This window comes from Triticum aestivum, chromosome 3B (genome assembly GCF_018294505.1).
Source record: "Triticum aestivum cultivar Chinese Spring chromosome 3B, IWGSC CS RefSeq v2.1, whole genome shotgun sequence".
Taxonomy (NCBI): Eukaryota; Viridiplantae; Streptophyta; class Magnoliopsida; order Poales; family Poaceae; genus Triticum; species Triticum aestivum.
The window spans coordinates 321318796-321344062 of record NC_057801.1 but is presented as its reverse complement, the minus strand read 5'-3'; the positions used below and the strand labels follow the sequence as shown (position 1 = coordinate 321344062).

Here is a 25267-nt window from a genome sequence, read left to right as displayed (position 1 = left end):
ATATAAAAAAGAAAAACAGAAAACAGGGCACCCCCCCCCCGCTGGGCCAAATGGCCCAGCTGGCCTCAGCCTCCCGAACGGGCTGGCCCGCCCCACGGCCCAGCCGGCCGCCCCTGGCCTATAGGCCACCCACACCCTAGAAACCCTAACCCCCACTCCCACTCGCCCCACTCCTCTCTCCCCCTCCCCACGACCGCACGCCCCTCTTCCCTTCCCCGATCCAGATCGGGATCGGGGGGACGAACCTCCCCACGGCGCTCGGACCCTGTCGCCTCGTCCTCGCCACCCAGCGGCGCCGAGCACCGCCACCCCTCCCCCTCGCCTTCTCCTCGACGGACCCCCGCCCGATGCCGTCACCCGTCGCCTCCATCTCGCCCTCGTCCGTCGCCACGCCACCTGGAACGCCGCTTTGTCGACCGCCTCCTCATCTCCTCCCCGCCGCCCGACGTGCTCGACGCCGGCCCCGCATCGCCACGCGCCGTCGTCGGACCCCGCCGGAACGCCTCCTCGGCTCCACCGCTCCCCGCCGTCGCGTTCGCCCTGCACCGGGCTTTCTCTGCAACACGGGTGAGGAACCCCACCGGCCTCCCTCCGCCCCCCTGCTCACCGCGCCGAACACCCGCGCCCTGCTACAGCCTGCTCGTCGCCCCTCCACTGGCCACCAACGGCCGCCGCTCGGCCTTCCCGCACAGCCCCGCCTAGCCCCGCCTCGACACTGCTCCAGTCGAGGCCAAGGCCACCATGTGCCTGCCCCTTCGCCCATGGGTCGCAGCTCCCCCACGGGCACGCGCCCGTTCGGGCGCCCGCACCGCCCTGTGCCCGCTAAGGCCCCCCGGGCCACTATCTAGGGGGCCCCACGCCCCATAACGTTTTACACAAAAAAAAGGATTAAAAAAATTAATTAAAATAAATATTATTAATAATTATTAAGTAATTAATTATCTAATGAATTAATTAAGTTAATTAATCCGGTTTAATTAATTTAATTAACTAGTTAGGTTAATTAAATAGTAATTAAATTAATTAATCTGTAATTAACCTAAACAGAGAATGACAGGTGGGTCCCCCTGGACCCACACGTCAGGTTGACCAAGTCAACTCTGTTGACTGCTGATGTCAGCATGACATCATGCAGATGTCATTAACCTGTTCTTCGAATTAATTAAATAATTAATTAAATTTCAGAAATTAATAAATTTTTTAGAAAATCATATCTTTTAATCCGTAACTCGGATTAAAATATTTTCAACATGAAAGTTGCTCAGAACGACGAGACGATTCCGGATACGCAGTCCGTTCGTCCGCCACACATCCCTAACTTATCGAACTCGCAACTTTCCCCCTCCGGTTCATCTGTCCGAAAACGCGAAACATCGGGAATACTTTCCCGGATGTTTCCCCCCTTCGTCGGTATCACCTACTACCGCGTTAGGGCACACCAAACACCGCGTATTGCCTTGTTATATTTTGTGATGCTTTGTTTGCTCTGTATTCATTATTTCTTCCCCCTCTTCTGTCCGGTAGACTACGAGACCGACGCTACTGCTGACCAGTTCGACTACGGAGTTGACGACCTCTCTCTCTTGCCAGAGCAACCAGGCAAGCCCCCCCCCCCTTGATCACCAGATATCGCCTATTCTACTCTATACTGCTTGCATTAGAGTAGTGTAGCATGTTACTGCTTTCTGTTATACCTATCCTGATGCATAGCCTGTCCTTGTTACCACTGTTGTTACCTTTACCTGCAATCCTATATGCTTAGTATAGGGTGCTAGTATTCCATCTGTGGCCTTACATTCTTGTCCGTCTGCCGTGCTATACTATCGGGCCGTGATCACTCGAGAGGTGATCACGGGTATATACTATACTTTATACATGATACATGTGGAGACTAAAGTCGGGTCGGCTGGTGGAGCACCCGCGAGTGGATCTTTGAGGCGGAGCGACAGGGCAGGTTGAGACCACCTAGGAGAGAGGTGGGCCTGGCCCTGTTCGGCGTTCGCGGATACTTAACACGCTTAACGAGATCTTGGTATTTGATCTGAGTTGGCTACGAGCTTATACGCACTAACCATCTACGCGGGAGTAGTTATGGGTATCCCGACGTCGTGGTATCAGCCGAAGCACTTCAGACGTCAGCGACGGAGCGGCGCGCGCCGAATTGGACTGGAACGCCACTAGGCTAGGTCTGCTTTCGGCCGCGTACGCAACGTGCAGGTGTGCTATGGGCGATGGGCCCAGACCCCTGTGCGCTTAGGTTTAGACCGGCGTGCTGGCCTCTCTGTTGAGCCTAGGTGGGGCTGCGACGTGTTGATCTTCCGCGGCCGGGCATGACCCAGGAAAGTGTGTCCGGCCAAATGGAATCAAGCGTGCTGGGTAAGTTGGTGCACCCCTGCAGGGAAGTTAATCTATTCGAATAGCCGTGATCTTCGATAACAGGACGACTTGGAGTTGTACCTTGACCTTATGACAACTAAAACCGGATACTTAATAAAACACACCCTTCCAAGTTCCACAGACAACCCGGTGATCGCTTTTCCACAGGGCGACGAGGGGAGGATCGCCGGGTAGGATTATGCTATGCGATGCTACTGAAGATGCTACTGAAGATGCTACTGGAGATGCTACTGAAGATGCTACTGGAGATGCTACTTGGAGATGCTACTTGGAGATGCTACTTGGAGGACTTCAATCTACTCTCTTCTACATGCTGCAAGACGGAGGCCGCCAGAAGCGTAGTCTTTGACAGGATTAGTTATCCCCCTCTTATTCTGGGATTCTGCAGTTCAGTCCACCGATATGGCCCTTTACACATATACCCATGCATATGTAGTGTAGCTCCTTGCTTGCAACCAGATGCTGGAGTCCAGAAGCCAGACGCCACCGGAGTCGACGACCCTACTACACCGGAGGTGCCTATTACTACGTGCAGCCCGCTGACGACGTCCAGGAGTAGTTAGGAGGATCCCAGGCAGGAGGCCTGCGCCTCTTTCGATCTGTATCCCAGTTTGTGCTAGCCTTCTTAAGGCAAACTTGTTTAACTTATGTCTGTACTCAGATATTGTTGCTTCCGCTGACTCGTCTATGATCGAGCACTTGTATTCGAGCCCTCGAGGCCCCTGGCTTGTATTATGATGCTTGTATGACTTATTTTATTTGTAGAGTTGTGTTGTGATATCTACCCGTGAGTCCCTGATCTTGATCGTACACATTTGCGTGCATGATTAGTGTACGATTGAATCGGGGGCGTCACACTGAGGATCGCGTAGAGAAGGAGCGCTTCAAGCGCCGGCTTATACCCACTACAAGAAGCCTGAAAAAGAAGAAGCAGTAGCTCCAAGCTGATCAAGATCTGCTCACAGACAGATGGACCGAGGTCCTGGCAGCCGAGGAATACGGACTCGAGCGCCACCCCAAAGGTTACCCAAAAAACAAGTTGCTACCTCAACTCGAGGAGGAGGCCCTAAGGCCCACACTACCAGCACAGGACGAGGCTGACCGGCCACCTCGTGGCCGGGATAAAACGGCGTATCAGCCCGAATACCAGCCCGCATCCTCACGCCAATACACTACGGCCCGGAGCAATAGGCAGGACCTGCAAGACACACTGGAAAACACGGCAGGACAACCAAGATCAATCTACGGATCGCGGGGGCACGCCCCAACACATGACGATGATCGTCATGCCGGATACACTATCAACAAGTCCGTCCGAGCCGAACATAGCCGACCAAACTTATTCAAACTGCGCAGCAATATAGCCCGGCATAGAGGCGCCGCACACCCCCTATGCTTCACTGACGAAGTAATGGATCACGAATTCCCATAAGGGTTTAAACCCGTAAACATCCAATCATACGACGGCACAACAGATCCCGTGGTATGGATCGAAGATTTCCTTCTCCACATTCACATGGCCCGCGATGAAGATCTACATGCCATCAAGTATCTTCCCCTTAAACTCAAAGGACCAGCCCGACACTGGCTGAATAGCCTGCCGGCAAATTCCATCGGCTGTTGGGAAAACTTGGAGGACGCGTTCCTCGACAACTTCCAAGGCACTTACATGCGACCACCGGATGCTGATGACTTGAGTCACATTACACAACAGCCCGGAGAGTCAGCCAGGAAGTTCTGGACTCGGTTCCTAACTAAAAAGAACCAAATTGTCAACTGTCCGGACGCCGAAGCCTTGGCGGCCTTTAAGCATAATATCCGCGACGAGTGGCTCGCCCGACACCTCGGCCAGGAAAAACCGAAGTCCATGGCGGCCCTCACGACACTCATGACCCACTTTTGCGCGGGCGAGGACAGCTGCTTGGCTCGCAGTAGCACCACGCAAGTAAACTCCGGCACTTCAGATGTCCGCGACAATAACGGCAAGCCACGGTGCAACAGACATAAGCGTCGGAACAATGGTGACAACACTGAAGACATGGCAGTTAACGCCGGATTCAATGGCTCAAAATCCGGTCAGCGGAAAAAGCCGTTCAAAAGAAACAATCCGGGACCGCCAGTCTGGACCGCATACTTGATCGCTCGTGCCAAATTCATGGCACCCCTGATAAGCCAGCCAACCACACTAACAGAGGTTGCTAGGTGTTCAAACAGGCCGACAAGATAAATGCCGAAAACAAGGACAAGGGGCTACCCAGCGACAATGATGAGGAACCCCGGCGTCCGAACACGGGGGGACAGAAGAAATTTCCTCCCGAGGTGAAAACGGTAAATATGATCTATGCCACCCACATTCCCAAACGGGAACGAAAGCGAGCACTAAGGGACGTCTATGTGATGGAGCCAGTCGCCCCAAAGTTCAACCCATGGTCAGCCTGTCCGATCACTTTTGATCGTAGGGATCACCCTACAAGCATCCGTCACGGCGGTTCAGCCGCATTGGTCCTTGACCCAATCATCGACGGATTCAACCTTACGCGAGTCCTTATGGACGGAGGCAGTAGCCTGAACCTGCTTTACCAGGACACAGTGCGCAAAATGGGCATTGATCCTTCAAGGATCAAGCCCACCAAAACCACCTTCAAAGGTGTAATTCCTGGAGTAGAGGCCCGTTGTACGGGCTTCATAACACTGGAAGTGGTCTTCGGATCCCCGGATAACTTCCGAAGTGAGGAGTTAATCTTTGATATCGTCCCTTTCCGTAGTGGCTATCATGCACTGCTCGGACGAACCACATTCACTCGATTCAATGCGGTACCACACTATGCATACCTAAAGCTCAAGATGTCAGGACCTCGCAGGGTTATAACAGTCAATGGAAACACAGACCGCTCTCTCCATACAGAAGAGCACACTGCGCCCTCGCGGCAGAAGTACAAAGCAGCCTTCTCCGGCAGACAGCCAATTCGGCGACAACAACCCCGAGCTCCGTCAAGCGAGTCTGGAGTACTCTGCAACAGGATCGCCAGGCACACCAAGAGCATGACTAGCAGTCCGGCCTCCGTCCTAGCCCCATCTAGGCAGCATTTGTGCCGCGCGTACACAATTACGCACTTAAAATACCATGGGCATAGGCGGAGGCGCAACGGTGATGCGGTCCACAGTGCAGTCCAACCGCGACAAGACCCGCATACTTTAAATAACCTTCTTTTTCTTTCAGGACCATCTTTCGGACATCCCCTTCAGAGAACCAGATCATCGGGCTCATCACAGGAGGGAAAACCAAGGAGGCAAAAGGCTTTGCGCACACAGGGAATACTCAGGTGGTATCTGTCAATGATCGTTATACCTGTTTTACATACCCACATGCGGCCCGCCCTTGGATAGGACATGTCAAATAGTCCTATTTGCTTCTGCTTAACGCATTAATTGTACATATACACTTGGACGTATTAGTTAACAATGGGAAATAATATATAGCGTCAGCTTATCATTCCTATCTTCACATTTTCCCTAAAAATGTTTATTTAATATCGCATCCGTACACTTTGGTACGTTCAGTTTGCCAGGGGCTTCTTATGGTGCCCCATAATACGGCAAGATAAGTTCGAACACTTTCGATAGTGCAGCACCCCAAACTTATAGCATTATATGCATCAGCTCCGAATCATGTCTTGGGTCAATAGTTGGGTTTACCAGGCTCCCTTGTTTTGGTACCTTACGTTTCGTTATATCGGCTAAGGTAGCGCAGGGAGAACTACTGCGATTGTGTCCCAGTTCTTCCGGACGAGCACCTCAGTAGAGAAAGCCGAAAACTGACTGTCATGATGAGGCGAGAGCTGGTCGCTGTTTGACAGGTCTTAAATCCCTAAAGATTTTCTCCGCTTCAGGCGAGGAATCGGCCTTGTCCGATTTAGGCGTGTATAGTGCCCCAGTTCGGTTTTCCGAATTCTAGGGCCTTCGCCGAAATTTAAAATTGTAGACTTCTATGGCTAAGTGAGAGTTATAAAGCTGCATAGTCCGATTGCCTTGTTCGCTGTGCCGAACACCTCCTTCAAGGACCAAAAATTTGGATAAAAAATGTTTGTGTTTTCCATGAACACCCCAGTACTAGTTACGTGGGAGCAGAAGCCAACGACTGGCCTACTTTCAAAAATTTATAAACAGCCGCACGGAAGGTAATATTTTAAATCAACAAAGCGCCATATAGTGCAAACGAACTAGTTTTCATATTACAAAGACAACATGAGTACATTCACTCAAAGATCGCGTCCTTGGTACATTCATCGGGCACGAGGCGAGCGTCTTTCATAACGCCATCATAATATTTCTCGGGGTAGTGATGCGCCTTGCCCTCCAGCGGTCCATCCTTCACCAGCTTCTCCGCATCCAGCTTGGCCCAATGCATCTTCGCACGGGCAAAGGCCCGGCGGGCACCCTCAATACAAACGGATTGCTTGATAACTTCGAGCCGCGGACAGGCATTCACCGTCCGCTTTATAAGGCCGAAGTAGCTGTCGGGCAGGGGCTCACCAGGCCACATCCGGACTATGAAGTCCTTCATGGCCACTTTGGTCGCCCTGTGGAGCTCAACCAACTGCTTCAGTTGGTCACTCAGAGGCATTGGGTGTTCGGCTCCAGCATACTGGGACCAGAACAGCTTCTCCGTTGAGCTTCCCTCTTCGACACGGTAGAACTCCGTGGCATCCGATATGCTACATGGCAGATCTGCGAATGCCCCTGGAGAGCTCCGAATTCAGGTAAGTAAAAGAAATGTCTCCTCCACATGCTTGCTTTGCATAATGAATGCCTTACCCGCTTCTATCTTCTTGGCCGCCTGGATTTCCTGCTGGGCCTTTTGGGCTTCGGCCCTGGCATCTTTTGCGCTCTGAAGGGCCTTCGCAAGCTCGGACTCTTTCGTCTTGAAGTCACGCTCCAAGGACTCGAACTTCTTGCCAAACTCCTGGAGCTCTTGTTGTACCTCGCCCACCCTAACATCTTGCTTTTCACGCTCAATGCCTCCATGGCTGCCTTACCTTCGGCCTCGGATAGCGCTTTCTTCACAGCCGCCACTTCGGTCGCGGCCCCTATTACAAATGATGAGGCTTTTTGTTAGCATCACCAATTTTTCCCCTCTATATGACACATGAACGGGGTATCACTTACCTTTGTTCTCTTCGAGCTGCCTCTTCGTGAGGCCGAGCTCCTCTTCGGCCTGCTTCAGGTCCCGTTCGAGTCCGGCGACCTCTGTTGTCCAGGCAGCAGCGGCAAGCAGCACCGCCTGCTTATTCACATAGACACATACTGTTAGATTCCTGCGGTTTAAAGTTGGCCCTCCGTTTGGCTTTCCTTTTCGAACACCAAACAGAGTATCAGGGGCTATTGTCTATTGGGTGATAATTTCTCACACTTCTGATTACTTACCTCAAAGCCTGTCAGGAGGCTGGTGCGGGCTTCGGTCAATCCTCTTTTGGCAGACCGAACCTTCTGAATCACCGCACTCATAAGAGTATGGTGCTCTTCACCCATGGAAGCGCCGCGAAGCACTTCCAGCAAACTATCTGACGCCTCTGGCGCAACGGAGGTCATCGGCACGGCCGGCTCGCCCTCCCTAGCGAGGGGTTGTGCACCCGAATCCGGAACCTTTGGAGGTTCCGGTGCAGTGTCCGGCTGGGAGCCCAGCTTGCTGCGGCTCTCGTCAGCATAATCCATGGGGATCTTACTCCCCATGTGCCCGGCATCTGGAATTTCGCCTTGGGGCGTCTCCAGAGCCGCCTCCCCCTGCTCTGGTACCCTTTGGGACTGCACCTCCGTGTCATCCGCTGGCCGAGGGGAGGTGGCCGTCGGGAGCGAATTCATTGCTGAATCGTTGAGAGACCCATCCGAAGAAGAAACCTCGGGATGGGACCTGGCCGGACTGCATATGTGTGTTCGGCGTTATAACAAACTATGAAGCTAAGTCGCACTAAAAGTATTACGGAGTCCAGATACTTACGATCTTGCCAGGGGCTTGCCCCTGGGTAGCCACTCCTCGCTATAGGCGGCAGTGGTGGAGTGGTCCGGAGGAAGGGTCCGTCCCTTCTTGGACCCTTCGGCCTCCCCTGAAAGGGTGGCTTTCCTCTTCTTCCCCCCCCCCTTGTTTTCGGGGAGAGGGTTTTCCTCCTCCTCCTCGTTGTCGTTGGAGTAGTGCGCCTCGGTGTCTTCGGACGATGAGTCCGGCACCACGTTGCGCCGGGAACTTCTTCTGGTCCCCATGGCCTTTTTCTTGGCCTTCTTCTCCGGCACCTGATAGGGTGCCGGAGCCAGCATCTCCGTCGGGAGTTCGTCTGCTGGGTCCTCGGGCAACGGAGCCGGACAGTCGATCCGCTCCGCCGTCGCCACATATTCCTGTCAAAATCAGCACAGTGGCATGAGTTTCTCCCATGAATATACTGAGGAAAGGCACATCTTGTGAGATGTAGAATGCTTACCGCATTGGCCTGGCGCCTGGCGCTGAGTCCGCGATCCTCGGATGTGGGGGGGAACTTCGCTGGCCTTGAACAACACCTTTCAGGCGTCTTTGTGCGTCGTGTCAAAGAGCTCTTGCAGTGTCTGGTGTTGGGCGCGTCGAACTCCCACAGGTTGAATGCCCATCTCTGACACGGGAGAATCCGGCGAAATAGCATGACCTGGACCACATTGACCAGCTTGATTTTCTTGGTTATCATGTTTTTGACACAATTCTAGAGTCCGGTTAGCTCCGCGGATGCGCCCCAGTCAAGGCCCTTCCTCTTCCAGGAAGTGAGCCGCACAGGGATGCCGGATCGGAATCCCGGGGCCGCCACACAGTTGGCATCGCGCGGCTCGATGATATAAAACCATCCCGATTGCCACCCCTTCACGGTTTCCGCAAAGGAGCCTTCAAGCCAAGTGACGTTGGGCATCTTGCCCACCATGGCGCCACCGCACTCCGCCTGCTGGCCGACCACTATGTTTGGCTTTACATTGAAGATCTTTAGCCACAGGCCAAAGTGGGGCCTGATGCGGAGAAAGGCCTCGCACACGACGATAAACGCCGAGATGTTGAGGATGAAGTTAGGGGCCAGATCATGAAAATCCAGCCCGTAATAGAACATGACCCCGCAGACAAATGGGTGGAGGGGGAATCCCAGTCCGCGGACGAAGTGGGAGAGGAACATGACCCTCTCGTGGGGTCCTGGAGTCGGGATAATCTGCCCTGCATCCGGGAGCTGGTGCGCGATATCTGTGGCCAAGTATCCGGTCGCCCGGAGCTTCGTGATGTGTTCCTCCTTGATGGTGAAGGCCACCCACCTGCCTCCCGCTCCGGACATGTTTGGATGTGCAGAGAAGGCGAGAACTAGGGCGTTGGAGCTCAAGGGTGCGAGAATGGATGAGCAAAGGAGGAAGAAAGGCGTGGGTAAAAATGGGAGATCCTTATCCCTTTATAGAGGTGGTGAAAACAGTGCGCCTCCCCACTTGCCTGAGGAAATCGCTTATTTTCCAAGCGCTACGGTTGAGTTACCCATACCCATATTGATGAGGATCCCGTGATAAGGGGACATGATCTTTGCTTCGACGAGACGTGCCAAGGAAACCGCCTCGCAATATGTGCGGTGGCTGGTTGTGGGAAAATGGTTCGAATAATGACTTGACCATGGTGTGATGTCACATTATCTAAAGTTGTCAGCAGATTATATTTGTGGAATATTGTTCTCTCTATGGTGTAATGCAGAAGTTATCTTACAGAGCCGGACACGATCCTTAATCTACTTTGGAGTATTCGGAGATGGAACCCGCCTTGCAATGCCAAAGACAATCTGCATGCCGGACTCATCATCATTGAAGCCTGGTTCAGGGGCTACTGAGGGAGTCCTAGATAAGGGGGTATCCGGACAGCCGGACTATATACTTTGGCCGGACTGTTGGGCCGTGAAGATACAAGACTCAAGACTTCGTTCCGTGTCCGAATGGGACTCTCCTTTGCGTGGAAGACAAGCTTGGTGATCCGGATCTTAGATCTCCTTCTTTGTAACCGACTCTATGTAACCCTAGCCCCCTCCGGTGTCTATATAAACCGGAAGGTTTAGTCCGTAGGACAACGACAATCAGAATCATAGGCTAGCTTCTAGGGTTTAGCCTCTATGATCCCGTGGTAAATCTACTCTTGTAATACTCATATCATCAATATCAATCAAGCAGGAAGTAGGGTATTACCTCCATCGAGAGGGCCCGAACCTGGGTAAAACATCGTGTCCCCTGCCTCCTGTTACCATTAGCCTTAGACGCACAGTTCGGGACCCCCTACCCGAGATCCGCCGGTTTTGACACCGACAGGTACCCTTAGGGTCGACCCGCCTTTCCAAGTAATAGTTGTAGAGTCCAAGTATCTGTGTGTCCAAACATCAAGGGGAAACCCCGAGGAATCACCCCCGGCGGATTCCACTCGATGTAATCATCAAGGTGAACGTAAGAGGATCCACCCTCGAGGTTCACACTTGAGGGGTTGCACGACAGAGTCTTATCAAAAGTGGTTAAGGCAGAATCACCCTCAATGACCACGACCAAATAACTACACTACCGGGTTAACATCAGAAGTGCTGATGATGTCTCACCCTCGGCACTCGATAGTAACCCAGTAGTGTCGAGCAACTAAGGGGAAGTGATGTGCGGTGCCGGGGCCTGGTCTTCGATCCCATTGATCGAGTCTTCGATGATGAAGCAGGGGCAACAAGGACAAGGTGGGGTCACTGATGGATCACTAACCAACCTATACTAAGCAGTTTAGGATAAGAAGGTAAGGTAACAATAAGCAGGTTACAAAAGCATGCTATGCATCAGAATAGGAGCAAATAATAACAGTAGCAAAATCTAATGCAAGCATGAGAAAATGGAATGGGTGATATCGGGATGATCAAAGGGGGGGCTTGCCTGGAAGCTCTGCTGAAAGGGAAGAAGGGTCGTCGTCGACGTAGTCGATCACAGGGACAACATCGGTCTTGGGGTCTACCGAAGAGAAGAGGGGGAAGAAATAATAAATATAAAGCAAACACAGCATTACAAAGCATAACATGGCAAAATGATGTGTCGGGTGTGGCCTAACATATGGCTACAAATATAGGTGAAGGGGGAATTCAACCGGGAATGTTTTCCCGGTTCCGGACCTGTGTCAGACAGATGACCAGAGGGAGAATGTTCCATGTTCAACATGTTAGGGGCATGTGACAGATAAACGGACTGCGTATTTGGATTCATCACGCCGTTCTGAGTAAATTTCATGTATAAATCTTTTTCTTTCATCCGAGATACTGTTTATTTTCTATGAATTTTCAAAGTTTTAAAACATTTTATGGATTTCTAGAATATATCTAAATTTGAATTTAAACAGTGTATTACTTTTTATACACAAACACATCTAGCCTATTAGAATGACAGGTGGGGTCCAGTGGCCGAGTCAGCATACACAGTCAGCAAGTCCACAATCAATGTTTGACCTGGTTAAAGTGTGAATAGTGGTCGTGGGGCCTACTTGTCATTGACTACTATTTTAACTAAAGGGGGATTTAGTGCAAGGTACCACCTGTCACAAACACATTAGGCTATTTAACATAAGAAGTAGCATCCCTAAACTAATCTAACTAGTAAAACGCACGTGCGTTGCCACCGGCAACAAATGAATCTATCACGAGCCCCTAAACTCATCTCTTCGAACATTATGTTATTACTTTCCTATGTTTGTCTCAAAAATAAAACTTTCCTATGTTGTCACCCTACTCCAAATCTGTGTTCACTCCAAATCTATTTAATTGTTGAGTCCCATCATCCCTAACTCCTGGCCAAACAGATGAATACGAGCAACTTGCCTTCAGCTCTACATTAACTCAAAATTGCATCTGTTTTCTCCAAGTTTGCCAAATTGCCATAGGCATTCCCATCATCCTACCTTTTAATGTCTTCCAACATTCTCCATCCACACCCACCTAAAAGTTCTGACAAAATAAATAAATTTTCCATACAATTTTGCAATGTTATACATTAATAATTGCTAATTGCTCTCATTTTTATTTTCTAAGCATAGCATGAGAGATGATAGTTCCACTTGTATGAACCCTCCTACCTCAGGATTAAAATCACCCTTGCAAAGAAAAATAGCTAGAATCGTATCACATGCTTCTTTCTTTGATACGCACCTAAAACAGATGAGATTCTTTGTATTTATGATAATGCGGTTAATTAAAATAGAAGAACTACGACACCTCATAGAAATAAGGAAAAGCCAACCTCGGCTTGCAGCATGTGAATTGGAACGGGAGAAGAAAAATTTCAAGTCTTCGATATAGTTGAGTGGGTTAAACCCATGCATATCCCACACTATGGTTACAAGATATGTATTTCATGAACAGAGCAAGTAGCGCTTTTGGGTTTCTATACATTTCTAGTGTACTTTGAGATAAATATTTTTTTAATAGAGAAAACAGCAGGAGAGGCTCCTTCTTTTCTTTGCCTAGTATATATATATAAGTCGCAAAGTGTACAAATATTGACATGGTGAAAGTAGACCTAGAACAAAAGAGAAACAATAACAAAACACACATAAAGATAGTATGTAAATCTAAAAAACAGAGAAGTCAGGGATAACCCTATGCATGAGAAGCCTCAGATCACCTTTGAACATCCTGAGCCAGTCCTGAACAGAAGGCTTCGTACCCTCAAAGTAGCATCTATTTCTTTGTTTCCAAATATTCCAGGCTGCCAATATGATGATTTATGTGAACAGGCGCTGTGGCCAGACTCTAGCAGCAGCATCAAACACGATATCAGGAGAAGACATAATATAATTTCCCTTGTACCTTTGTTTCTCTCAATTGAAAAGAAATAACAAAATCAAGGGAAGACACAATATAACTTTTCACTATCACATATTCAACAACAGTGGTGCCAAAACAATAATATATAGCTCAAAGAAATATTAATTAAATCATGAGACATCAACACAGTATAGCATGGAAACTAATAATAAAACTTAAAAGGTGCACGTAATATATCAGAATGTTCAATTAATAAGCACATATGTCATGAAATAGCAACATATTGCCCATGCATTTATACATTCCTTTAATACTCGCACCACGGTCCTAAAATATGTAGGTCCAAAAAATGTGTTTCTGATAATAGAAATCAGAAGCTAGGTAAAAGAAACGGTCAAACAACATCCCCGACACTTTTGTTCTTCTCATTTAGACCAAAAAAGTTTCTACACATATTGTGTCCATGATAAATCACAACCACAATAATTTGGGGATATGACTTATGGCCTCACACATGCAGAAACAACATTGGTGGTACTTGGTCAGCTACTGCGGGCAGTTTAAGGGACCATCTCAAATAGTGGTAAGACACATATTGTTTGGTCACCATCGAATAGGTAACTATGCTTAAAGAAAAGTGCCTAGGCTATAAATCAGATTACGTGCCTAGGTTATACATCTTAAGTACCAGATTGACACCTAAGAAATGGATATCCAGCGTCCACATTTCCCTATTTGTAGTAGAGCATAAAACTGAATCAAATCGGAGGTCCCCGTGCATTGCAACGGGATGTCAAAATAGACACATGGATATACTTTGATAAAAGAGAGCATCATGCATAATGTAGCATATACATTTTGCACACAACTTTATTGTAAACAAAACATACTCGTGGAAATTGCTAAGCTACTGGCTATGTCCTGAATATACTGAAATTGACTTCACTAGATTTATGACTTCAAGATGGGCAGGATCTGCATGTTGATCCAGCACAGGAAAATTCATTACCCCTAATATTTGATAGAGACAAAGGCATCGACACATGATCATAGAAAAGAAAATTCCAGTTTTATCACCAAAAAGAAATGAAAAAACAAGTTATTGGTGCTTCCTTTCTCTGTAGTCCTGAACCACTGCTTGGATTGTGTGGATAATAGGGAACTTACATATAACAAGAACTCTTTATAATTTGGAAGTATACGATATAACGTGGACAACAGTGTTCTCTCAAAATCTGTAGCAATCAATGGAAAAAAGTAAAAGCTAATCTCCTAACACTACAATATTCTCAGGTATGTATTCTTAAGAATAGGGGCCATCTTACTTTGCTAGGTACAAAACTGACAAATACAATGGTACTGCTAGTACGTAGCCTATTAACGATTTTGAAGATGTGGCAGCAAGACAAGTTGTGCCATTTGAAAATGAGTGTAACCATGGACAATTAGGTGACACCTGAATTAGTACTACAATTATGTTAATGTCAAATTCTTCAGTTTGTTCCTATAAAAAACACCCACTGTTACTATGTTTCAGTTCTTCATCACTCCTTCCACTTTCGTGAAAAAGGGAAAAGGAATAGGGCAGTATTAACGAAGGGGGATATCTTACTGGAGAAATAACGATGAATATCTGTAGTTCTGAACCACTACTTGTATTCTGTGGATAATAGGTAACTTACATACAACAAGAACGCTTTATAATTTGGAAGTATATGATATAACGTGGACAACAGTGTTCTCCCAAAATCTGTAGCAATCCATGGAAAGAAGTAAAAGCTAATCTCATAACACTACAATATCATCTATTATGTATTCTTAAGAATAGGGGTCATCTTACTATGGCAGGTACAAAATTGACAAAGACAATGGTACCGCTAGTAGCCTAGTATCGATTTTGGTGGAACTGGTTCTACATTTTTTTATAGCAGCCAAACCAATCCAGAAGACCGGCAACCACATGGGCAGGAAAATTCTTGTGCGCATCCCCTGCTCCTAGTGTAACCCAACTGACAAACGTGAACATACATATCTGGTGGATTGCATTACCTGAAGCGCACATAGTCAGGGCTCTGGCCAGAGAGTTGCTCTGACATGCCGTTGAACACGTGATTGACGCCCCAACCGCGCAGACCTGGACCTGCGACAAACAGAGAAGCACGTGAGCAGCTGGAGGGTGAAGGAACCCTGATGAGGCCAACAGATGCGGGGACAAAAATAATAGCAATTAAAATAGACATGGCTGGAAACGTACAACTGGTACCGGTTTTCTATATTGGTAGTGAAACCACTAAATATTATCCAATATAACTAAAAATCATCAAAATTATTTTCTAAAATAATTACTTTGTTATTATACCTTTCCGTCATTGTGACTATCCTTGGCGAAGACGGCGACTCCGACACTGGCTTCATCGCTATGGTGGAGATCAAGGATCCTCGCCTTTGGTGTGATAGTTTTAGTATATCCTTGCATGCGTCATGTTAAATCCGGCGATTTTAATCAGATCATAAAGGAAGCGATTTGCTGCATACACTGAAGGATGATTTTAGAATTCAGAATTGATTTTCTTCTTCTTTTACATGTTTTAAATGTTATTTTGGAGCAATTTTCCAGATGTTATCATGCATAAACACTACTGTATTTAATATGCATCGGGGACTCAAAAAGCTTCGACAAATCCTCTATTTACAGATCTTTTCCTGTAGGTCCAAAAAATGTGTTTCTGATAATAGAAATCAGAAGCTAGGTAAAAGAAACGGTCAGAAACATCCCCGACACTTTTGTTCTTCTCATTTAGACCAAAAAAGTTTCTACACATACTGTGTCATTGATAAATCACAACCACAATAATTTGGGGATATGACTTATGGCCTCACACATGCAGAAACAACATTGGTGGTACTTGGTCAGCTATTGCGGGCTGTTTAAGGGACCATCTCAAATAGTGGTAAGACACATATTGTTTGGTCACCATCGAATAGGTAACTATGCTTAAAGAAAAGTGCCTAGGCTATAAATCAGATTACGTGCCTAGGCTATACATCCTAAGTACCAGATTGACACCTAAGAAATGGATATCCAGCGTCCACATTTCCCTATTTGTAGTAGAACACAAAACTGAATCAAATCGAAGGTCCCCGTGCATTGCAACAGGATGACAAAATAGACACATGTATATACTTTGATAAAAGAGAGCATCATGCATAATGTAGCATATACATTTTGCACACAACTTTATTGTAAACAAAACATACTCGTGGAAATTGCTAAGCTACTGGCTATGTCCTGAATATACTGAAATTGACTTCACTGGATTTATGACTTCAAGATGGGCAGGATCTGCATGTTGATCCAGCACATGAAAATTCATTACCCCTAATATTTGATAGAGACAAAGGCATCGACACATGATCATAGAAAAGAAAAATCCAGTTTTATCACCAAAAAGAAATGAAAAAACAAGTTATTGGTGCTTCCTTTCTCTGTAGTCCTGAACCACTGCTTGGATTGTGTGGATAATAGGGAACTTACATATAACAAGAACGCTTTATAATTTGGAAGTATACGATATAACGTGGACAATAGTGTTCTCTCAAAATCTGTAGCAATCAATGGAAAAACATGTGATTGACGCCCCAACCGCGCAGACCTGGACCTGCGATGAACAGAGAAGCACGTGAGCAGCTGGAGGGTGAAGGAACCTTGATGAGGCCAACAGAGGTCACAGAAGCTGCAGGGTAGTGGCGCTAGACAGCGGTTAAGAACGATGACTGCGTAGACATCCACGGAGCCGGCGGGGTTGTGTGCCATAGCAGAAGATGAATTCTTTAACATTTCTCTTTACCTTTTAAAATCATCAACGGCAATAATGTTGAAAGAATTAGCATAAATAAATTATGATACTAAAAACATGATGGGATGATTAGTTAAACCATTACCGCTCATTCTCACCTTACTGACTCATAACAATCAAGCTTAAAAACATGATCTGACCATGGACAAACAGAAAGACAAAATGGCCAAAAAGTCTATAAATAGAACTGCAGCAACATGATTGTGTACCAACAAAAATTACATGGCGGTGTGATGGTAATGTGCATTCAACCCAGGGTTTTTTATAGGCCACTTGCAATTGGACAAGGATTCAGATTAGCACCTGATCGGCACCAATGCAACCGATGCGGGGACAAGCTTGGACTCTTCGACGACAATGACAAAGTGGTCGACGGCGCCCTTGGACCTTGGTCATCTTTGTGAGGAAAAGAAAGCCGCTCCTGCTCGCGACCCTTGACGGGGTTGAGCTCCGAGTCGTCCACGCCAATGTTGTCGTTCCGCTCTCATAATTTAAAAAAAGAGGTAATGTACCACACCACCAGGCAAGTAGTCAGAATCAACTTTCACACTTCATATGGTTAGATATAGTGGACTAAATTAATTAGGCAGGGTTTGTGTACACATTAGTAACAAAATCAGTAATCAATAAGGCATAGTTAGGCAAATCGACACACTGAAAAAACATTGTTAATGCAGTGTGAAATAAGAGAGGGATGGAACATAGTACCTATTCATCATATGGTAAGAGAAGATGTGGCAGCAAAACATGTTGTGCCATTTGAAGATGAGTGTAACCATGGACAATCAGGTCAACATGTTCTGATGGAAGCAATATATGGAAGGAACTGATAGTAAATGGATGGAGCAACATGAATCTAACCAACAAATCCTAGCTAATGTTTCATTTTTTTCCAGTAAGACCGCAAATTCTCCTTTCACATTTATTCCAAGGGTGTGTTCATAGTTATTTGGCTTTATATAGTTTTCAAATGCAGAACATAGGGAAATAGTTATGATATGGTGCAGAACATAGCACCAAATGCCAATGAATTTGAAATAGTAGTTCTGATGCTCGATGACAGAAATGTAGGGAAATCTAATATTTTTTAATGGTCCAGCGTGAGTATACATCTTATGTTTCGATGTTAGCTCAGAGACTGTTGGTTACAAAAATCTCATCATCCCCAACACATCAACGAGTATATACTATTGCACAATATTGGTTTGTAGATGTTCTCATACCTTCAGAAGGGCCTTTCTAGTTCCATCATGAAACCTGCATCAGTGTTTCATGTTCCAGTTTCGAGTTAAGCAAAGTATCCAACACTGCAAGTATGAGAATCAGTATCGAGGAGAACCTACACACTATTGGCTAAACGCAAGGATTGTTTTTCAAGCATGCGACAATGTAGGAAAAAAACAGTATCAAGGAGAACCTACACACCTTCTTGAGAATCAGTATCAACATCGAAATCACATGCTTCCTCGACTTAGCAATTAGTATCGCATATTTATCTTATCTCCAAATAAAATTAAAAATATGCATGCATATCTTGTTTATCATGTCGGCATATGCATCAACAAAGCTAGCCGCCCCTGCAAGTGTACATATGATTAGTCTTAGGGTAGTTCATACAGAATAATTATATGATGTGTCTTGAACTGTGAGGCTGCTCTTATCACCAATTAACATTAAAAAGTGGATGAACCACCTATAAATTTGAACATGGAATCTTATGTTGAACATGATATCCAGTTTGTAATTTAGAAGTGAGTGATGTAGTCCATAATCAACCAATAGAAAAGAAGCGCATAACCAAGCAATGGTTGTCTATAAACAGTACTCCCTCCGTCCGAAAATACCTGTCATTAAAATGGACAAAAAAGGATGTATCTAGAACTAAAATACATCTAGATACATCCCTTTTTATTTATTTGGATGACAAGTATTTCGGACGGAGGGAGTACATGCTAAGGAAATTAGCTATTGCATAATAATACGTATTTTTGTCTCTTCAGTGGTACTTGGTTATTACTCTCATGAGAGGGAGTACATCTCAATAAGCTGTCTCTAATGCCTCCTGTTCGCATGATATATTCAGGCACCAAAATTAGAAAGCAACATGTGTCGTTGTTGCTTGATTCAGCAAACACCACACACATGCATGCACACGCAACAAGCATCCATCGGCAGCCAGCAAGCAGCAAGCAGCACGCATAAACACGCTGAGTTCATACAAGCATCAATGGGCGGAGAACACGCACGCACGCACACAAGCTAAGCTAGCAAGCCACACACAGAGCACGCCCATCCCATCACTAACGCAGAGCACACACGCACACAGCGCAACACATACACAGATGCTATTGGACCAAACGCACGCAGCCACAATAGCCAAAGGATTCCAGTCTCGCGTTAAGAGGAAGAAACGGGCGGGCAAGCAGGTACCTGCACTTGCCGGTGCGCGGCGGCGAGGGCCCTGGAGAGCGACAGCACCCGCTCGATCTGCGCCTGCATCTGCTCCTTGCGGCACTCGACGCCCTCATCGGCCCTCTGCCTGGCGACGAGGAGCTCGTCCGCACGCGCCCGCCGCCGCTCGAGCCGCCGCCTCAGCTCGTCCAGCGCCGCGCCCTGCCGCACCGACTCCCTCCTCACCTGCTCGAGCGCTTTCCTCCTGCGATGTAGAGGAGGGTGGAGGTGGCTGAGCGAGTGATAGTGGAAGGCGGGGGGCGGCGGGGGCGGAGCGGGGAGATTGGGGCGGCGGCAGCGGAGCGAGGAGATTGGGGCGGCGCTACATCGCTAGACGAGGGAGATAGGGCGGCCGCATCGGGTGGATCGAGAGACGGATGGTGGCGTATGTTTTTTTTTGTTTTGTACGGGATGGTCGGAGGTGGGTGAAAAAAAATATACGAAGGTTAACCTAGAAAAAAACCGGACGAAAGTGGTGGGATAAAAATTGACCGACGGAGACTACCAACTACAGTATTAGGAGTAACTAGAAGAACGCCCGTGCGTTGCAACGGGGCCACATTAACTTTAAGAGTTCAATATTAATATTCTCATACATATCAATCCTTCTTCTCCTTCCGTCTGCCACCGAGACAGGAACCTAGACTTTGTGCTGCTCTTATTGATTTCAAACCCAGACGAGATGGGGTGGTGGGAGGGGGGACGAAAAAACCCAGACGAAACAAAGGAGAAGGAGAGCCTCATCAGTAGCATCATGGTGAATTTCAAACCTAGCGTTGTGCTCCGCCCAACGAACATGGACGCCGCCGCCGGCGGCCCGGTGGAGCTCGAACCCGAGAGACTCTGCTGCTTGCTGGGAGGGGTCGGGGAGGGTCGGAGCACATGAGCATTGACGTGAAGACAGAGTAGGCCGGGGAGATTACTGTGCACGCCGCACAGCGACTTGGACCTCGGAGGGCCTTAGCTCTGTCAGGAGGAGGTCCCGAGTTCCTGCCGAGGACAGCCTGACGGGGGAGACGCACGGCCGCTCGCGCTGCCCGCAACGCGACCACGCCCTGCCCTAGGGTTCTGCGACGGCGGCAGCGTCGTCCACAGCCACACCCTCTCTGAGTCCTACCCTGAACTGGGGTTCCGAGATGGCGGCGGTGGCGGAGGTCTCTGAGGTTGGAGAGGGGCAAGATGTAGGACGGCGGAGGCTGGAGCCTGGAGCGATGGCGGCGTTTCGGGATTGCAGGCAGGGGGACGTGCGAGGTGAGTGTTTTTTTCACCGCTTTATGTTGTGTTGCCTTCACGGATATATAGGAGAACAAATAGGTGAATTATAATTCCTTCCATTGTGTAAGTGCTGGGAAAGGAAGCGAGGGACAAAAATCAATCGAGGGGCCTTTAAGAGTAGAGATTAGTGTAGAGATTAGTTAATTGGATTTTTCTTTAAAGTCTGTTATTTGTTTTCTTAAAATTTATTATATGTTTCCTAAATCAAATTGCATTGATGGGATGGATCGATTGATTTGGATAGTCTATTATTTGTTTCCTTCACATCCATTATATGTTTCCTAAAGCAAATTGCATTGATGAGATGGATCGTTTAATTTGGATGGATCGATTGATTTGTTTCCTTAAAATTGGATTTTTTTTAAAGTCTGTTATTTTGTTTCCTTAAAATTTATTATATGTTTTCTAAATCAAATTGCATTGATGGGATGGATCGATTGATTTAGATAGTCTATTATTTGTTTCCTTCACATCCATTATATGTTTTCTAAAGCAAATTGCATTGATGAGATGGATCGTTTGATTTGGATGGATCGATTGATTTGTTTCCTTAAAATTGGATTTTTCTTTAAAGTCTGTTATTTGTTTCCTTAAAATTTATTATATGTTTCCTAAATCAAATTGCATTGATGGGAGGGTGACGCATGGAAAGTTATGATCCGTTAAGATTTTTTTCGTTGTGTGAGAGGGTAACGCGAAACTAAACCGGTGGGGTAGGGGAGGGACAAAAAAAACCAACGAAATGAAACGGGTGGGAGGTGGGAAGAAGTATCAAAGAAGTACCAAAAAACCGGGTGAGGTGGGACGAAAAAAAATCTGAAAGCGAGACTACCAACTGCTTCATTAGGAGTAGAGACTATTGCATTATTAGGAGTAGAGATTAGTACTAACTAATCTGGATAGGGCTGGCCTCATACCCAGAATACACGCACGCACACCACACAAGGCCATGGCCACTGCCATGGCCTGTAGCAACAGCAACCGGCGGTAGTAGTACCTAGCAGCAGTAGTGTAATGCAGCACCGACTAGTGGGAGCAGGGAATCACGACAGCAAGTAGTAGCGGCAGTAGCCGAGCAGCAACAGCAGCGCTGCAGCAGCAAGAAGTAGCTGGGCGAGCGCGGGAGGCACGAGCGGCGCGGGCGCTCGGCCAGGGTGCGGCGGGTGCACGCATGCGCGGACGAATACAGCCAGGGGCGAATGAGGGCGCGGGCTGCAGCAGGCATGCGACGGCGGGCATGGGCGTACATAGGCGGTAGGGGCATACGGGTGCGTGCGCGGACGCGATGCTTCGGCCATGGCGGCCTCAGCGAGCGCAGGAAACATACGGCGACGGATCGACGGGGCAAAACAGGGGAATCGGGGAGGAGCTCACAGTCAGCACGAAGGCGAGGTCGGGGAGGCCGGAGGTGGACCAGAGCGGCGGCAATCGACGCCGGACGCCGGTGATGTACGCGTTGAAGATGAGGTCGATGGCGAGTGTACGAGCCGTCCTTGCTCGATTCAGTGCTCGGGGTAGACGAAGTAGACCACTACGGTTCTCCTGGACCTCTTGGCGCGACGAGGGGAGGCTGGTGGCCGCAACATCGACGACGACATGGGGACGGTGGCGCTCGGGTGCGCTTCAGATCGAGATAAAGAGATGGAGGAAGAAAGAGGGGATTAGGGTTCGGTCAAGGGGGCGTGCGGCGGCGTTTTGTAGTGCACCGGGGAGGTCGGTGATGGCCGGCACGTGGCCCTGGCCGTGGGATGGCCGCCACGGCCACCCCCTGCCTCCATTGTAGAGTAAGGAAGGAGACGCTTGGGAGGTTGGGCTGGGCCTCTACTTTCTTCTACATAGTGGGCCAAAAATGCATAGAGCAATTTTAGTTTTACATTTCTGTGAAAAAAAAGGATAGCTACTATTTTCTATTTGAATAAGCTTTCAAACCATTTTTGTTGCCCATGGAATTTTTCACAAAATTACAAGAGAATAATTTGAGCTAGGACAAAAAGTCTGGGTGCAAAAGGAGTTAAATAAATAATTGTTTATTTTGAAAAGGTCAATTTATTTGTTGCTCGACCACTTATAATATTTCTAGGGGCATCTTAGTGATCCAACCAGAGTTGATTTCTCCAAGAAAAATACTTGGGGATTATTTGCAACATCACCAACATTTTTGTTTGCATGACAGAAGAAGTAAATATTTGACTTGTATTTCAAATGGAATTTGGCTTTGATTTTCATCAAGTGGCAAATTAGTTTGAAAAACATGATGACATGACATCATTAAAGGGGATATCACTGTAGCATGATTTTCGGGGTGTTACAAATCTCCTCCACTACAAGAAATCTCGTCCCGAGATTCAAGAGGTGGAGTAGGGGGGAAAGTTCTATTTACGAATTTCTAACGGATCTTTTCGGTCTTGGTTGCTCTTCTCGAAGAGGTCGGTCCATTACATTGATGTCCTCATTCCTCTGCTTCAGGTCATCATGATGAAGTCGTCATCTTTTCTTCGGGAATCCTGTCGTACTTACGAAAAGGATAAGGGGTAGCTTCGGAAGAATGAACCTCTACAAGGGTGCTTATCCGGGAGATAACCCACAGGAGGTGGCGGAAGGTAACTCTTGAATTGAACTTAAGAAAAACATCGAGAGCAAAATAAGAAGGCACAATAATAAGTTTCAAGCAGATAGGCAATCGTTCGATGCCTGAAACAGAGCGTGAAAGGGTTTCAGAGCAACGAGAACAAGTATTGTGCCTGATACCAGAATTGATGATCCCTCGAAAGGTGGCTCGTGAATTACCTACGAAGCCATGCGTGAGGAATAACTTGGTAACAAGGGTGTACACGAGAGTCAGGTTTCAATCATGTGGAACTGTGGGTTATGGGCCCACCATGTCGGTTAATAGTGAAAGGGCGCTGATATCTTGCACGATCATGATAGCAAGGCAGGTCAGAGGATAACATGTCAGTTATGTCGGCAACAACGTCGGTACCAAGGGCAAGGGACGAAGAGAACCGTTTTCCTGCTCGCGGAAATGACGCGGACCAATAGGCAAAGTTCTCATCCATCGGTGGTTACCGGAATGTCATCAACAATAGTAACAGGGTCTTATTGACAAATTTGTACATCGAGGTATTTACATAAGCAGGGAATTATTACTACTTATACCATATAGATCACAAGAAGGATTAAACAAACCAATGAAAAGGAAAAGTGATTATTAGATTTAAACAGAACAATGGAAAGGAAACGGTGTATACACAAGTATTAGGTGTATCTCCTTCCCAGGAGCAAGCAGAGTGGGATAATCATGACAGGACTGCAAGTAGTTAACCAACTAGGGAAAAGGGGGGAAATCATGATGTTACCCATGCAATGGTGTTTGGATAGTTGATAAGGAAACATTTAGCATTAAGCTTCCAATGTTTTTGTTGATGAATGAAGTACCACAGTCATGCTTCAGGATAGCACTGACATGGTCACCAGGTAAAGCTCAGACTTTAGATAAACAAATGATCCATCAGAAACAACTTATAAAGTATGTCATACAGTTTCATCAAGAAATAGATGAGGATGGGGCCCACGGGCTCAGCAACGGTTCATCGAGGGGGCAAGGATGGTATTTCTCATCATGAATTCGATTGATAACCTGGAAGAGCTCATAATGTTGATGATGATCACGACATATTTGTCGAGAGATTTCATGAAGATGTAATCGATCGGCGATGACATCAAGTCAGAGGAATGATGAAGCGAAAGGTTATTGGAACCACGGGTACAACACAAACTCGAAATAAAGCTTGTTGTTCAAGGTGAAATGATATGACGAGGAAGATCGGCGTAGGCTTAGCTCATCGTCAAAAATTGTTCCGGGAAGAAGGACCAGGTAGCATAGTTAAAATTGAACACGATAATGATATAGCCGATCAGGCTAGGAATGACTTGAAGGACTATTAAACTCGTAAGCAACGAAAATTACTTAGAGTTATTGAATCGAAGTGCAAAATCAATTCACTTATCGGTGTTCTCGATTGACAAACAACCCAGAACCCTTGAAGTGACAAAGACAGGGTAAGGTAGTACTCCATCAAAAGTTCATAAGATGTAGTGCAATGGCATGATATCCTCGGGATACCAGGGGTAATACTTGAAGGTAGATCATAATAGAGGTTGGGCAGGTGTATTGACCTGTAGAAGACAAGTGATTTAACTTGTCCAATAATTGGGACCAAAGAAGAACAATCATGGTCGGATCCACGGTTGCGAAGGATCAATTCGCCGATACCAGATGATATTATATCAAGGAAAAAAGTTATTATTACAAGAAGCTTCCAAGATAAATTCTACATCGGGTCCATGGGCATGAACACAAAGTTCAAGGTCGACTCCCACTTCTTCAATGCATAACCTTCCATTCACCTCTCGCTTTCAAATAAGTTGTAGTGTTGAAAATTTAATTGTCATAACACTAGAAGAGTATGACTCGTGAAAACT

General features: G+C 47.0%; 2 protein-coding genes and 1 long non-coding RNA gene across 8 annotated transcripts; all 3 read right to left on the bottom strand.

Annotated features, from left to right (window-relative positions):
• Window positions 1-353: 353 nt before the first annotated feature.
• LOC123067494 (uncharacterized) lies at window positions 354-8441 on the bottom strand. The gene is made up of 5 exons (XM_044490270.1): window positions 8393-8441; window positions 7822-8314; window positions 7564-7678; window positions 7253-7484; window positions 354-540 (listed from the first exon to the last, which is right to left on the bottom strand). Exons 2-5 carry the CDS (start codon window positions 8254-8256, stop codon window positions 354-356), a joined length of 969 nt encoding a protein of 322 aa, XP_044346205.1. The 5' UTR covers window positions 8257-8314; window positions 8393-8441.
• Window positions 8307-9333, bottom strand: LOC123069810 (uncharacterized). The gene is made up of 2 exons (XM_044492746.1): window positions 8868-9333; window positions 8307-8784 (listed from the first exon to the last, which is right to left on the bottom strand). The coding sequence occupies exons 1-2, from the start codon at window positions 9102-9104 to the stop codon at window positions 8389-8391; spliced, it is 633 nt and encodes a 210-aa protein (XP_044348681.1). The 5' UTR covers window positions 9105-9333; the 3' UTR covers window positions 8307-8388.
• Window positions 9334-11325: 1992 nt separating this feature from the next.
• LOC123069809 (uncharacterized) lies at window positions 11326-19915 on the bottom strand. Of its 6 annotated transcripts, none has more exons than XR_006432995.1 (7): window positions 19490-19915; window positions 17363-18636; window positions 16738-16861; window positions 15562-15738; window positions 15252-15342; window positions 13060-13187; window positions 11326-11400 (listed from the first exon to the last, which is right to left on the bottom strand). It is a non-coding gene; the product is annotated as an uncharacterized lncRNA (long non-coding RNA). The 6 variants fall into 6 exon arrangements; XR_006432993.1 differs by lacking the exon at window positions 11326-11400 and adding an exon at window positions 11734-12383; XR_006432991.1 differs by lacking the exon at window positions 11326-11400 and adding an exon at window positions 11735-12374.
• Between the last annotated feature and the right edge of the window lie 5352 nt (window positions 19916-25267).